The sequence below is a fragment of the Carlito syrichta genome, unplaced genomic scaffold, assembly GCF_000164805.1.
Source record: "Carlito syrichta isolate Samal-C Ts95f unplaced genomic scaffold, Tarsius_syrichta-2.0.1 Scaffold309483, whole genome shotgun sequence".
Lineage (NCBI taxonomy): Eukaryota > Metazoa > Chordata > Mammalia > Primates > Tarsiidae > Carlito > Carlito syrichta.
In genome coordinates, this window is record NW_007253579.1 from 57,855 (window position 1) to 71,230 (window position 13,376).

General features: G+C 40.6%; 1 protein-coding gene across 3 annotated transcripts in view; it reads right to left on the reverse strand.

The window, feature by feature from the left end:
* Nucleotides 1-9,030: 9,030 nt before the first annotated feature.
* Nucleotides 9,031-13,376, reverse strand: part of C1QTNF7 (C1q and TNF related 7) — a 114,561-nt gene continuing 110,215 nt past the window's right edge. For all 3 annotated transcript variants that reach the window (XM_008067348.2, XM_021717240.1, XM_008067349.2), the window contains exon 3: nucleotides 9,031-10,002. In XM_008067348.2, the coding sequence (XP_008065539.1) occupies nucleotides 9,371-10,002 (632 nt within the window). In that variant the 3' untranslated portion in view covers nucleotides 9,031-9,370. The remainder of the gene's footprint in view (nucleotides 10,003-13,376) is intronic.

The following is a 13,376-nucleotide window of genomic DNA, read 5'->3' on the forward strand; positions in this document are numbered from 1 at the left end:
ATGCCTGGTTCATTAAAACAAATTTTTTTTTTTGTAATGTAGAAACAAAGTCTTGCTATGCTCCCCAGCCTGATCTTGGACTCCTGGGCTCAAGCGATCCTCCCACCTTGGCCTCCCAAAGTGCTGGGATTATAGGTGTGAGCCACTGCACATGGCCCCTCATTTTAATGACTATATTCCATTGGGTGAGTGGACTACAGCTCATTTTACTCATATTCTGTTTTCAGGTTCTTAGCCTGTTTTCCAGTTTTCCATATAACAAGCTTTGCTGTGAGGCTCTTTCTATAATGAAAACTTTGCATACATTTTAAATTATTTTTTGGAGTAAATTCTTAGAAATTGTGATTTTTGTATTTTAGACAAAATAAAAGATAAATATCTTGGCCATAGTAAGAAGGAATTGGGACGAGGGCATAGTTTCTTGCTGCTGCTTGGACATCTTTCAAGATGAGGTACTCTTTAACTTAGAGCTCTTACAAGGGAACAGATATTCTACCTGAAATGAAGACCTGCCATGTGGTTATTTCTGTTAAAAAAAAAAAAAAGGTCAGTTTGGAAATGATTGTTGGCAAACAAGTAAATTGTTGGGACTGTGACAAGATTGTACAGAAATGGTTCTCAACTGGGGACAATTTTATTTCCCCAGAGGACATTTGGCAATGTTGGGAGATATTGATTGTCATAATAGAGGGGAGGTGCTACTGGCATCTAGTGGGTGGAGGCCAAAGATGCTCCTAATGACCCATGATGCTTGGGATAGCTCTCCACGACAAAGAAGAATCTAGTCCAAAATGTCAGTATTCCTGAATTTGGAAAAGCGTGACGTATAGCAGAAAGAAAAAGAGGCATCACGGTGTCTCTGGAAAACCATTGTATGGCATTGGAAGTTTAATACATTTTAAAATTCTTTTCTTTTCCAAAGGACTTTGCAGTTAACCACTATATTTTGCATGTCTCGGATTGATCTACAAACCACACCGAATGACACATAAGACCTGTGGAAAGTGTGGTCCTGTTTGCTCCTGGCCTCTGTTAGGATGAATCCTGACACTCGTACATGTGTATGTTTATGTGTATGTTGTGTGTTTACTGTAGGGACCGTCTTGTGAGAGGAACTGGGAGGAGTTCAGACTGCCTGGATTTTTCTAAGCATGATGGCATAATGATGGTGCTGAAAGACTGCCTGGGTTCTCCGTGGTGGGACCTAATCAGATCTAAAGAGTTCGCACTGGTCCTTTACAGTCTTTGTTCCTTGTGCAGAGCAAGGGAGGCTGCTGCTTTTTATTTTTATTTTTGATTTCTTAGAGTTTGCAGAGCTGAATGGTCTGGCCATACATGATCATGCATAAGCCAGTCCTGACTGTGACAGGCTAAGCTTCTCCACTAAGACAGGGGAAATCAATGTTAATAGAATCAAAGGAAGAGAATTGAGAATGGAGCATATCCCTCGTAGTGCAATGGTCTGGCTGTGAAACTTGTCTTCAAGAAGAGGCATTCACAAAGGGAAAAAAAAAAGACGCAGCCCAGCCACTGCAGCATTGAGAGGCAGGGGTGTGCAGACATGTGGGTTCATGATAGGGCACAGGCCTTGGAGGCAGACAGGATTGAAAACCCCACATTTACTAAGGCTTGGCAGTGAGACAATTGCTCATAAAGTCTCTAGTTTCCAAGAATTTGCTCCAAAAAATAATTAATAACGTGTGCTCAAAGCTTTCATTACAGAAAGAGCCTTACAGCCAAGCTTGTTATATGGAAAATTGGGGAATAGGCTAAGTACCTGAAAACATTGCTCCATGCTCCAGTATCCTTGTCTCTAAAGGGGTAAGAGGAGCATTACATTCATGATGAGCTAGAAAGCTACTTGGTTAGACTCCTGAACCCCCAAAACCCCACCAATGCTTGTTGCTGTTGCAAGTTTAGGAGAGGGACTTACAGAGGGGACACTGGCAGATTCTCTGTTCAGCACTGCAAGGCCTTGACCCCAAACTCCCATGCAATTTTCTAGAAAGTACGACTTCTGAGACTGGAGGGCTTCTCATGCATAAATTATATGCGGCTCTGGGAAATATTCTTTCTGCCATATTCAAGACAGGCAACCAGTTCTACTGGAATTTTAGAGAGACTCTAGAGAGGGAGGAGCTCTAACAGGGGAGCCCTGAACTGGTTAGTTTCCACTCTAGAACCCCCTCTCCTGGCTCCCACCCATTTTCTGCCCTTGTCTGCTCTGCTCTTTGCCAAATAAGCCAACCTTTGTGCATTGCATCACTCAGACTCCAAGGCCTCCTAGAGTAATTGGGGTTGACCAGTGAGAGATACACATATGAGACTGGAAGGCAGAACGAGAGGGTGATTGGGGGTCCACGGTCTTGGCTTCCTCCTTGCTTCTGCATGGTTTTGGCAGTGGCTGGGCTCTTCTGCAGGTGTAGCTCCTATAGGATGGTCCCACTCCCAAGTCTCCAACTCTCTGTCATACTCAGCAACCACCACTGCCTCCTCTCCCCTTCAGGCTTTGTTATGGAGAAAACTCAACACCCCTACTTGGTTCTTTTAACCCCATCTGTACCTCTAGATGCATCCCTTTCATTTGATCTTCTCTAGTAAAATCCTCTCGAATGTGCCACACTGTTTGCTGCCCAGGCCCTGATGGGCACTTTCTTAAGGACTACAGGGACCTTGGTTGTGTGGCCTCAGGAGTCTTTGACCGCCTCCATTTTCATGCTTAAGCATCACCCCAGCCCTGAGCTCCATCCACCCCCTGATGTCCATACAAATGTTCCTCCTTTTAGGAGGAGGAAGGTGGAAATGGAACTGCATTATCTCTAGAGGTTAGAATAAGTCACTAACACGGGCCCTTCATGAGGATAAAAGGATTCGGCATAGTGCCCTTCACTGAGGAGGCACACAGGAAATTATAATTGCTAATATTGTTAGGGACTGTTTGGTGATCTCTCAAGAAAACAAGAAGGAAAACTTGAGGACAACAATGTAGTTGATTTTGGAGGATGGCTTCTCAGGACTGTCATTATGTTGGTCAAGGAACAGATTAGATTTCTTGGCCCTTGATTCCATAAAGAGACTAATCTTCAGAGATGTTCTCTCCTTTCTTTTTAAAATAATTATCACAGGTAACTGCATATATTCTTGCATTTTCTAAGGATTGATGTCAAAAATCAGAGGTTTTGAGAGAAAGAACTTCAGTTGAGAAAAATTCATTCTTTTGTTAAAAGTGTCACCTGGAGATCAGCATTGGGGCGGCTTGTAGGATGAGATCATCACAGATGCCAGGCTCTTACAGTATAAAATATTTAGTTCTAGACTGATTAAATATTATCAAAAATGAGATTATCTCAGAGGAAAATCATTCCAGCGACATGTTTATTTTTCATCATGCAGACAAAATAAACGTGGTTTTGATTTTATATAGAAGCAGCCTAGAGAGGCCACTCGTTGATTTTTGACTGCCAGTTAACAAGTTCCTCTTCTTCTTGACCTGACACTTTATTTTCCTTTGGGAAATGGTCTCTTCCCCACCCTAAGTCCATGTGATTTAGATGGAATTGATCCTGCTTCTAGCTCAAGGGTGGGGTATGATGAAGGCCTGGCTGATGGGAACACCCTGCCCCTTGGCCAATTGTCGGTTGGGGTGAAGGGCATGATTCAAACAGGACTGATCAGAACCAATAGGCTTTCATCCTTGGGTCTTTTGCTGGAGCTATTGAAAAAGAGAATATTTTTTTTCTTGGCGGGACTACAAAATGCAAACCTGGAGCGTATATAGTCCTCTTTGCAACAAAGGTAAGAGCCTGCCCGAAAGTGAGGCCAACACTGAGGGCAGCGATTCTGTGAGACAGAGAGACATAAAACTCCAGTGACATTGATTGAGAACCCTGGTCTGGCTCTCGAATTTTTGTTATTTCGGTGAGTTCTCTGTCTCTGTCTCTGTCTCTCTCTCTCTCTCTCTCTCTCTCTCTCGCTCTTTCTTTTTAAGGCAGATTGAGTTGGATTCTGGCAGTTCTATCCTAAAGAACCTTGACTAATGAACAAGATGATTATAGGGTTTTCTTACTGTGGCCCTCCCCTGCTTTTCCACATGCATACACTGTAACTGAAAAGAATGAGTCACTGACTAATTCACCACATTTTTATTGAGCGCGTGCTACGCAGTCATCGTGTAGGGTCCTGGGATATAATGACCAATAAGACAAGCTCTCCCTCAGAGAGACAAATGTAAAAAAATACGAGTGTGCCTTAGCCTGGTGGTGAAGGCCATCAGCTCTGGAGTTTGACTGCCTGGAGCTACTCTGCCACCTACAATTTACTTCACACATTAAACCCTTTTGTCCCCCAGTTTCCCCGTCTGTAAAATGGGAAGAAAAATTGTTTTGAGGACTGTCTTAGTTCATTTGGGTTGCTTTAATAAAATACCAAAAACTGGGTAATTATGAACAAAGGACACTTATTTCTCACAGTTCTGGAGGCTGAAAAGTCCAAGATCAAGGTTCTAGTAGATTTGGTGTCTTGTGATGACTTGGTTCCTGGTTCATTGATGATCATTTTCTCACCGTGTCTTCACATGATAGAAAGAGCTCTCTGGGGCTTTTTTTTTTGTTTGTTTTAAATGAAGGCATTAATCCCATTTACGAGGGTAGATCCTTCAGGACTTAATTACCCCCAAAAGACGTCACCTCCAATACCATCATATTAGCCCATCAGTTTTGAGGATACACAAACATGCAGACCCTAACAAGGACCATGTGAGCTACTACATATAAATCACTTAAAAAATGCTCAGGAAATGTTTGCTGTTGCTACTGTCATTGTGCACTAGTCCCCAGATGGTAAAGAAAACACAGGCAGTCATATGTGATTTCCCTCTGGCACAGGGGAAGGGGAAGACTAGAGGAAAGAAAGTAACCTTTGGGCAGAACCTTGAGAAGTGAACTTGCTAGGCATTAAGAGCAAATGAAACGCCATGTGCAGAGGTTCTGAGGTGTGCAAGGGCAAGGCATCCTAGAACGGCAGTTGTCAGCATTTTCTTGGATTATAGGAGGCCTGTGGGTGATTTGGGGTGATGGGCTGTAAAAGTAGGCAGAAGCTAGATCCCAAAGGGCTCAGTGCGCCACACTAAAGGATGCTTGCATTAATAGCAGGTAGAATAACATCTTTTGCAAGTGACCAAATACTCAAAGGGCTTAAACAAAGACAACATTTAGTGATTACCAGGGGAAGAACTAACATAGTCATAGCGAGGTCAGGGTTCAAATTGTGACTCCATTTAAAAAAAAAATCTCTTTCTCTCTCTCTCTCTCTCTCTTTATCTCAGCCTTTTGCCTGTAGAGACCTCAGTTCTCAAGTAGTATTACGTTTCCTGATGGTAGGATGGCTGGTGAAGGCTCTCAGGCTCAGGCTTAATAGAAAAGAATGAGATTCTTTACTATAGAAGATATAGAGAAGTTTCATTGGCTCTGATTGAGTCACCTGAATCAATTATGTTGGTGGGTGAAATGCTATGCTCCGATTTACATACTGGAAGAGTCAATTCCCCTGAGGAGCTCATAGACTTAGCATGTACAGGGAGATGGTCCTTCAAAAGAAAGTTAGGTATTGATACCAGAAAAAAGGCTATGAAATGCATACCTTGTAGCAAAACCCACATATGCTCAAGAGAGCTTTTATGTTGCAGGGATTGGGAGGGCTATTGCTGGTTTTTAAACTGGGAAATGGCATGGACATTTGCATTTTGGAAGGACATACTCAGTGCAGTGTGGAGGATGGACTGGAGGGTTGTTGTTGGAGGCAAATGGTCAGTTACAAAGTTTCCCACTGATCTGGGAAAGTGGTGGCGAATATATGAATGAAAATTTGGTACTGAGAAGGGTGAAATGAATCGGAGATTCACATTTTGTAGCTGTAACCACAAGAATTTTTATTATGTGGGCAACATTCAGTGAGGAAGGAAAGGAGGACATTTAGAATGTACCTTAGGTTTTTGCTTGGTTGAAGGGTGACCGCAATGCCACTTATTGAAACTAGAGCAACAGAAGAAGAGGAAGAGAGGAAGGTGTAAAACAAAAAATAATTAATATCTAAGATTTATTTAACTTCATGATCTTTTACACAGAGTGGTAGAGAAAAAAGTATATCCAGAGTTTATGAAATTTGTTTTTTATCATAAGCAACATTATTCACAATAATAATAAGCACCCGGAAATGCCTTTGTGCATGCATGGGCACACGGAAACACACGTGTCCTGTAAATGTGTAGCACAGGTGATGCATGTTTATGTACACACGGTTTTGTATTAGCCTCACTCTTTCCTTTTATTTTGTTTTTTGCCCTTTTCTTCTCATCTGCTTTTTACTGTTGATTTCTTTTTATATTTTATTTATCTTTATAAGTGGCTTTGAACCCTTCTGGAGCAAGATGGTACATAATCAGTAAATATTGCTTAATGCATATTCATTACAAGTCAATCCTTACAAAGTATGACTGGAATGAGACTTGAAATTTTGAAAACCAAAATTGTTTTTATATTTGCTTTATACAACTATCCATAAATGTGGAAACATTGTATCTGCCTTTGTTTTTCTTTTTTTAAGGACACCTGCATTTACTTAAGATCGTATTATTTAATACCAAAACAGCCCTTCCTTTCCCATGTCAGCGCTCTGATCCTCATCACCACCCCACGAGATATTCCAAAATAAAATTCATCTCTGGGCCTAGGACCAATTAAATAAACTCTAATTTAAAAAGCTTCTCAAAACAGGCTTTGTAATAAAAGAAACACTTAAAAGATAAGTAAGTAAACAATGCTCAGAAAATGAATGCATTTGTGGATTACGATCAGAAGAAAATTTGAATCACAATAATTCATGGTTTATGACTGTCTGTAATAACTTCTCCATGTCCAATGTCTCCAGCTGATCCTACAGTCCTCAAGGGCCAGTATTTTCATTTTTCCCAGATTAGCTACTTCTGTTGGCTGTTTTAAACTTTATAGCCTGGAATTCTAGCTTTAGCTGTTATCTGTAGGCAGGTGACTATCTCACATCACTATCGTCCTCCCTTCTGGGTCTAATCTTCATTGCTCTTGGTCTCCGGGACCCATGTCCTGACTCAGAAGGAAAGCAACGAAGGGACAAAGAATGGAGGGGAGAGGAAGACAATGGAAGCTGGAGAGGGCAGAAAGACAGGAGAGGCAACTGCCCTTACACAGAACTGCCTGATCGCTGCAAATTTCACCCCTGATAATGGCAGCTCCCAGCTCGAGAACATATGAGGACCCCACACTTTCTCGCGAATAAAGTCCCCAGTTCTCAGGTTGGCTTCCGAGGCTCTTGCAAGTATAGTCCATGGATTCCACTTCCAGGCTCTCTTTTCACTTTTATGCGTTTTCCCCATCATTACATCTGTCTCAAGTGTCCTTTCCCCCATCTGGTTCCCTCCCAGTCCTATCCATCACTTAAGGCCCAGTGGGCAGAGAAGATTGCCCTATCCCCCCTCTCTCACATTCTAATTTGAAAGTAAACATTTCCTTCTTTTTCAACAGCATTTTGCCTCTATCTCCAGTTTAGCACTTAGCGTATTTTAGCAGAATTCTGAGTGTTTTTGTGTTTTTGCATGCCATTTTCTTTCTTATTTTCTTAGAGATTTGACAGTAAGGGCTATGCCATATTCATGTTGTCCTCCTCTGTCTTCACAGAATCCAGTGTGATGATTCAAACATGAGAAACATTAAGAATGCTTTTTAAATGAATGAGCAGAGAAAGGAATACACAGAAGGAGGATTAGAAAACATAAAAAAGGGAGAAGTGAAAAGAATACTATTATTGTAAACCAAGAGAGTGGTAGTTGAGACAGACTCGTGGAGATTAACTGAGGAATCGCAGTTCAGTGGGGAACCAAGTGTGGACACAAGAGAGAGTACGACTGAGGGAGGTGTGAGACTTGGAAGGGACTTCTGTCTACACAGACGTTTGGTCTCTCTCTTTCTTCCTCCTGCTCATTCTTCCCATCAGTTTTCTCATAAATCAGTGGACATCTGTTTTGCTTTATTTGAATTAAAACCTAGAAAATCCATAAGAAACAATGCCTTAGCACAATGTAAAGTAGTGCCTTTATTTATGAGAAAGCTATTAGGACAAATGTCCTGGGAAACCATTGCCTTAAAGGATTTGGGAGAATGACCTGCTGTGTCTCTTTCTCTTTCTTTCTTTCTTTCTTTCTTTCTTTCTTTCTTTCTTTCTTTCTTTCTTTCTTTCTTTCTTTCTTTTCTTTCTTTCTTTCTTTCTTTCTTTTCTTTCTTTCTTTCTTTCTTTCTTTTTCTTCCTTTCTTTCTTTCCTTCCTTCCTTCCTTCTTTATTTTATTTTATTTTTTGAGAAAGCAACAGGATTTATTGAGAGGATAGAAAAGCTCCCAGAGCATGAGGGGACTCTAGGGGACTGCCCTCTCTGGCAATTTCAGTCTTCATTTTACTATTCCTCCCAGGAATCCTGTATCTCTAAGTTTTTCACCTCTTCCCAATTGAGGCTGGGAAGGGGAGAATTCAGATGTTGAATTCCTTGTTTCCTTTGTGTCTATCATACCCACTTAAACATACACCCACTTGGCATGCCTAGTGTTTTCCTTGTTTAAGACCTCTGGCCACCAGCTCCAGGAATAGCAGATCCTGTGTGCTTCTAGCATCAAATCAATCTGATTGCTCTGATGCTCATCACACTGAATTGTGATAGTATGCTCACACAGGGTAGCCTGTAGGAAGGTAGGGATTTTGTCCTAACCCATGATTAAATCTGACCCAGTACCACAGTGTCTGGTCCATACATGTTCATTAAGGAGTTGTTGAGTCAATATATACAAGCCTGACGGAATAAATAATAATAAAAGACTTTTATCATTTCACTTTAGCTTGCTTGTAAATACTTAGCATCTCTTACCTTTGGTTTTAGACTTTCTACAGCCTTTTGAGAATTGTCAAAAACTTTGGGATGTTACGATTCTCTTAAATAAAAGGAAAATAAAAAGTAACTTTTTGAAGATTTAATGAGGCAGTATTATTGCCAGCTGGTTTTACCACTCAGGGCATTTAATGGAAAATGTGTTAACATTGTCTTTAATTTGTTTAAATATTTACGAACACTGCTTTTAAAAGAATTCATTTCGGGGGTTATTGTTTTATATCATTCATTTTGGTATACTTTAAACTGTTTGGTGGTTCACCTTACTTATTCTGATAGATTCTGGTAGGATTGTCTGTAAATGCTGTAGAATCTAAGCAGGAATCGCTTTGATTTCCATTCCTGCCTGTTCCACCATCTATAACCCTGGATGAAAGCAAAGTGTCTGCCACAGGATCTTGGCTCTGATCACAGTTCATCATCTTCTGATATGGAATCTAGGTAATCTGTGTCAACGTATAGGAGAAATCCAGAGAATAAACTGTCTGCCCAGCCTGGGTCTGAGAAGAGGCCATTCTGATCAGTGAAGAAGATCTCCAGCCAGACTTCATCTTCTGGCTGCAGATAGATGACTGTAGACCCAGAAGCGACATCGTGGTTCCCCGTGTTGGCGTCAAAGGTCTTTATCCGGTACTGCCCATTGTGTACCAGCCCAATCGCCAGATGCTTGTTAGCCAATGTGATATCATAAGAAAAGTAATAGATCCCTGGGAAGGCACAGATGAACTTCCCCGTTGCGGGGTTGTAGTGCTCTCCCTCATTGAAGAGAACCTTGTTAAATATAATAGGTAGTCTTTCTTCTGGGTAGCTGGTTGTGATGCCAACAGAAAAGGCAGATTTGAGCACGATGCTTCCACATCTGCACACTCCAGGAAGCCCTGGGTCCCCTTGCTCTCCTCTGTCTCCCTTCGGTCCAGGAGGTCCAGCTGGACCTACTTCTCCTTTATCTCCCTCTGGTCCCACGGGTCCTTTCTTCCCGGTCTCTCCTTGGTCCCCTTTCTCACCAGCAAGACCCAGAGGTCCAGTCTTACCTCTCAAGCCTTCAAAAAGAGTGTATAGTTTAATTAATAGTTCTAAATACAGAGTCACAAACAGCATGCCTACACAATGCTATCACGTCCTAACTTTGTCTTTACAGTCAATCTTCAACGGTGTACTCATAATAAATATTTTTAAAAAATCATTGATGCACTAAAAATTAAAATAGACAATTTTCATCAGAATTTAAGTCAATTTTCCTGAGCACATGAGAAATAATTTAACTATAATTTAAAGTAATTAACTGCCATTTTGATGACAGATCACCTGCCACTCAATTATCCACATACAAGTACTGATTACTGCAGAAGGACTTCAGTAAGCACGGTGATATTATTTCCCACAGTGGACTCATGGGAGTAGACAGAACCAGATAAAACCTTAGAGGCTATTTAGTCTCATGCCTCATCCTATTTCTACTAGTATTAATAATAAAAAAGTTAATCAAAATTAGACTTGTTTATATTCATCAACATTTACCAGAGATGGTGTTAAGTGCTTTATCCACATGCATTTTTTTTTTTTTTTGAGTTGGAGTCTCACTCTGTCACCCAGACTGGAGTGCAGTGGCTGCTCCCGGCCACCGCAACCTCGACCTGCTGGGCTCCGGCGATCCTTCCGCCTCAGCCTTCCGAGTAGCTGGAATTACAGGCATGTGCTACCATGCCCAGCTGATTTTTGATTTATTGTGGAGATGAGGTCTCGCTGCCCAGGCTGGTCTGGAACCCACAGGCTCAGGCAATCCACTCACCTCAGCCTCCCAAAGGCGTGGGATTACAGGCTGAGCCACCGAGCCCGGCTTATCTGCATGCATTATCTTAAGTTTCACAATGAATTTATAGGGCAGGAGTTATTACTACTTACATTGCATATGAAAAAACTGAGCCATGGGGAAGTTATTTTGCTTAAGAAAACAGAACTAGTGAGTGAGTTGTGATCTGAACTCAAGCCTACCTGACTTGAGCCTGCACTTCCCTGAAAACAGTGGTTAGAGAATAAATTGTGTCATGTACCTGGCACATGGTGAAGGCTCAACATGCTACAATAGCCAAAAAAAGTAATGACTGCCACCACCATGCAATAGCCCCCTTTTGAGGGAGAAAACAGTCCCAGAGAGGTGAAACTTACTTCTGTAGCAATGCTAGGATTGGAATTCAAGCCTCCTTAGCCTAATGACGTTTCCCCTTCATCAAAATGCCTCTTATCTTTGGGGCTGAGGTCAAGAATCCTAAATTCTCTTTGGCTCTGCCACTAAAAAGTTGTATCATATTAGGTAAATCTCTTAATTTCTCTGGGTCTCCCTATACACAGAAAAGACGTAATAGCTGTGAAAAGATTTCAACAAATTCAAAATCACTATACAGGTATATTTTCTGTGTTTCTAAATCTTTATATCTGACAATCAACCAAGCTAACTGCAGAGAAACAGTGATTCTGGCTGAAAGTAATAAGCAAAATCTATTTAATTTTTAAACCATAAAAATATGCATATATATATGCAATGGCTTAATAACATAAAAATATGTTGTTCAATTTGATAGCCAAATCCATTCCATATGTAGAGCTTCTATAATGATATTTCCTCGCAGACTATTCAAATTATTGGCAATCTGTGATGCATTTTTATAATCTGAGAAAATATATTGTTGATGAATTGTGTAGGTTCACTTTTAACTGTGTATTTGTTCTCTAGAACTTTTTACTAATCTAAGCCTTTTTATGTTGATAGTACTTTGATATCACTTATTTGAATATTATACATACATCAATGTGTGAATTTGATAATTTGATCATTTCTCAGTTATTTGGCAAAGATAACAATGCAGTGGCCTGGGTAATATAAGTTCAAGGAGAATTAAGACTTTGCTCTTAATACTTTTGGGAAGCAGCTCTTCAGCAATTTAGGATGCATAGAAGATGCTAAAAAGGAATGTGACCCCTTCTTGGAGAGTCAGAATCAAAGTTATTACTGATTGTACCCCTGTAGATGACTCTTCTTGTTAGGTGGAAACTATTGGTCCCAGCCAGAACACATTCTAATATTCATTTTTTTTACTAGGGTTATAACAGTTTGATCTTTTAATATTTGCTCCTTTTTGGTAGAAATAGATTCTGAGTATGATTTTGCTGCTAAATTAACTTTGGAATAAAAGACTACAACTTCTAAATTGCTATTTTATCTTCAATAAGAGCTTAATTTTTTTCTGTTATCGTTGACCTTTGACACATGAATAGAAATCATTTTTGTCTCTGTAACAATTTTGACCATAAAATTTAATTATTTTCATTGAATTCTTCTGCCTTTAAGAATGTGGGGAAGCCACTTTTTCCCCTGGGTAATAAGGGGAGCTTGAATCTAAGTCTACTTTAAACTTAGTGGGCAAAGCAGGAAACAGTGACTCAGCGGACCCAGAGTAAAACCCTCGTTCAGTCAAGGATTAGTTAGCTGAATGTGAAAAGGGGGCTTGATTTCTCTGGCTTTAGTTTTTCTGTCCTTGAAATAAAGGTGTTGAACTAGATTGTTCGAGGTCTCATCCTCTTGAAAATTCCTTGAGACCAAGTCAAACTTACTGGAATGCAATTTTACAATGCTGTCCATGAAAAGATCTTCACAATCTTAACGTTTAGATTTCCTAATACTTATTTAATATGTTGAACTGCTGAGTGATGCTTAATTATGGACTACTAGCTGTAATATACATAGTAATTCTTCCTCTTTGCATGGAAAATTTTCTCATGTGCTAAGATCTTACACATTGAGAATGAGAAGAAGAGATGAATCATTCTCCTTCTCTCTATTCAGGCACACATATGAGTAGGACCCCCCCAAAAAAGCCAAAATTATTTTTTGGTGGGCAGACCCCTTGTAGTACGGACTTCCCTCACTTAGGTAAGTGTTTTAGGAACCCATCATCATCAGTGTACCAGCTAGTGTTGTTGTGAGAAGCTGTGTTCAGCCTCAGTGAATTTTTTGGGGGAGATTCTTTCAACATGTTTGCCCATTTCATGATGGGTTATTTAGGAGTGCACCTGCCCACACTGTGCTGGGTGTTAAGTAGTTTTTGACCAGACATGGCATGATCTCCATGCCCCATCCTTCCTGTTCACTGGATCTCACCCCTAGCGACTTTATTTGTTTCTCCGATGAAAAAAAGTCCTCAAATGGAAGCGTTTTACTGATGTAGAAGAGGTGAAACAAAAAGCAGCAGAAGCACTAAAAGCCATAAAAATGAATGAGTTCAGAAACTGTTTTGCTGTATACCTAATCCTGACTTGTACTCCACATCTTTATAATAAAATAAAGTTTAAAAAAACTGTTTTGAGCCAGGCTCGGTGGCTCAGCCTGTAATCCCGCGCCTTTGGGAGGCTGAGGTGA